This window comes from Hibiscus syriacus, unplaced genomic scaffold, assembly GCF_006381635.1.
Source record: "Hibiscus syriacus cultivar Baekdansim isolate YM2019G1 unplaced genomic scaffold, ASM638163v2 tig00111095_pilon, whole genome shotgun sequence".
Lineage (NCBI taxonomy): Eukaryota > Viridiplantae > Streptophyta > Magnoliopsida > Malvales > Malvaceae > Hibiscus > Hibiscus syriacus.
In genome coordinates, this window is record NW_024062980.1 from 7,315,553 (window position 1) to 7,318,143 (window position 2,591).

The 2,591-nt window shown below is 42.3% G+C and overlaps 1 protein-coding gene across 1 annotated transcript; it reads left to right on the top strand.

Moving 5' to 3' along the window:
• Nucleotides 1-293: 293 nt before the first annotated feature.
• LOC120152619 (U-box domain-containing protein 29-like) lies at nucleotides 294-1,623 on the top strand. The gene has a single exon (XM_039164814.1). The coding sequence runs from the start codon at nucleotides 337-339 to the stop codon at nucleotides 1,543-1,545; it is 1,209 nt and encodes a 402-aa protein (XP_039020745.1). The 5' UTR covers nucleotides 294-336; the 3' UTR covers nucleotides 1,546-1,623.
• Nucleotides 1,624-2,591: the final 968 nt, after the last annotated feature.

Below are 2,591 nucleotides of genomic sequence, written 5' to 3' on the forward strand. Positions count from 1 at the left end.
GAATTATTTTATAAGTTTTAATAGTTGAGAGACTCAAAGAAAATACATTGTATAGTTGACGGATCACTTGTATACTTTACCCATAATTTAATTACACTTATTTATCTTAATGATTAAATCTATTATTTTATAAATAAAAACAATTCAACTTTAACATTTAAAGTAAAAAAATGAAAAAATAAAAAAGCCATCACGTATTTGATTAATTGACCTACGACCCCCATAAAAATAACACGTTCAGACGACGTTTTTCACTCCTGCTCCCCTCTCCATATAAAAACAACCTTTCCCTTGAGTTCAAACACAACCAAAGCAAAGGTTAAATTATAAGAGAAAATGGGGAAGGAGGAACTTTACATAACCGTACCCAGTATTTTCCGGTGTCCGATTTCACTGGACCTGATGAAATCTCCTGTCAGCCTCTGTACCGGCGTTACCTACGACCGTTCCAGCATCCAGCAATGGCTCGAATCCGGTCACGACACGTGCCCCGCCACCATGCAAGTTCTTCCCTCCAAGGATTTCATCCCTAACCTTACGCTCCACCGTCTGATCAATCTCTGGATCCAATCTTCTACTCTCCGGCCGGCCTCTAACTCTCCCAGGCTACTTCCGGCGACCTCTGATGTTCAGGCTAAGCTGTTGATGGAGAAGATTGAGAGGCAGTGTTGCGCCGATTCTTTGTCTAGGGTTTCCGAATTCGTGAGCCGATGTGAAGAGAACCGGAGATTTGTTGTAAGATCCGACTGTTTCGTTGAGGTGATCGCGGGAGTTTTGACGAGGAAATGTGTGGAAATCGAAGCTTTGGAAACGGCGCTTGGGATTTTGGATTTGATCTTGAGCGAAAACGGAGTTAAAGATCGGTTAAACAAATTGATTTTGAAAAGCAATCGGGAGAGTCATTTCCTATCGGCGATCGTCTTCATTCTCCAAAACGGAAGCCTCGACTCGAAGGTCAAATCAGTCCGAGTGCTAGACTCACTGGCACTCGACTCAGAATCCAAACGCAGAATCTCCGACTCACAAGACCTTATATCCATCCTTCTCCACCTCCTCCAAACCAACAAGAGCCAATCACTTAACGACGCCGTGGCCTCCATTCTAACCACCATTTCAATAACCAGTTCCATAACGTCCCGCCTGATCGAAAACGGCGTCTTCGAGATCTTATCGAGCTCGATAACCGAAAAGTCATTGAAGTTGTTGGCAACACTCAGCAGTTGCAGTGAAGGCAGGTCAGCGATCAGCTCTAACCCGAAATGCGTGGCGGCGGTCGTCGAGAATCTGTTGAAGGTGTCGAAGACGGCGACGGAGGACGCGGTGGTGGTGTTGTGGAGCGTGTGCTGCTTGAAGGAAGAGGAGAGAGTGAGGGAAGCGGTGGTGAAAGAGAATGGGGTGACGAAGATTCTGGTGATAATGCAAAGAGAAGGGGAAGGGACGGTTAAGATGATGTGCAGGGACTTGGTGAAGGCTCTAAGAGCTGTGTGTAAAGATTGGTGCCTGGGCAGTTATGAAACCAAAACTACCCATATTAGGCCTTGTTGACAATTTTATTCTTTTTTTGGACATAAAATTCATTCACAAAGAGAAACAAGATTGAAAGAATTTTCGCGTTATGTTTGTTAAGGTTACGGATATAACATATGTTATTTTCACAAAAAATATATATAACATATGTTATTAGGATTATTGTAGATACTATGATCGTAATTTTCTAAAGGAGTTGGTTTTCTTTAAAAAAATTGATTTTTATATAAAAAAGATCTAAATAATGAAATAATAACGGAAATAACGGTTCATTATTGTTAGGCTATAGCAGAACTATTGTGTACTTGCTTGCACTATAGTGTAACTAGTAATAGTTAGTTAGCTTAGGCGCCAAAAGTTGTTAGTCTGTTAGCATATTTTGTTAGTTTAACTGACTAGCTCCATCACATATAAAGATGGGGTTCTTGTAAGTGAGTAAACAATGAATTCAATATATCTTTCACTATATACAATTTTCAACATGGTATCTTTCGCCGGTCTTAGGTTCCTTGATTAACATCTGTTGATGCGCGTTCTTGCTTGGTGCTTCATGGAGTCATCCACAAGTATGGGCTTATCTCACAAGAAAATCAATTTAGTTCTTGACGAGATGAACTTCCTCTTGTGGAAGTAACACCTTCTGCTTACGGTGAGGAGTCACCGCCTTGAACGCCTGTTGACTGGAGTGCTGAAGCCACCGCTGGAGACGATCCTTGATGATACTGGTGCAGCTCGTGCCAACGATGCATTTGAGGACTATGTGGCACAGGATAGTGAGCTTGCCTCTTGGCTCCTATCTACCATTAGTCCTCACTTGCTTCCTCACTTTGTGGGTGCTGAATCGACAGCTGCAGTATGGAATGTCGTACAACAACTCTTTACGAGCAGGTCAACGACTGCTGCCATGAGTTTGCACTGCAAGTTATAGTTACTTAAGAAAGACAATGATAGTATGCGGGTGTACCTCACTCGAGTAAAGGAAGTATGTGATTCACTTGCATCGTGTGGTAGTGTTGTTTCACATGTTGGCCATGTTGCAAGCATCTTGAAATGTCTACCCAGGG

Excerpts from the sequence above, each read along its gene's own strand:
- LOC120152619 (XM_039164814.1), top strand. The coding sequence starts at position 337 with ATGGGGAAGGAGGAACTTTACATAACCGTACCCAGTATTTTCCGGTGT.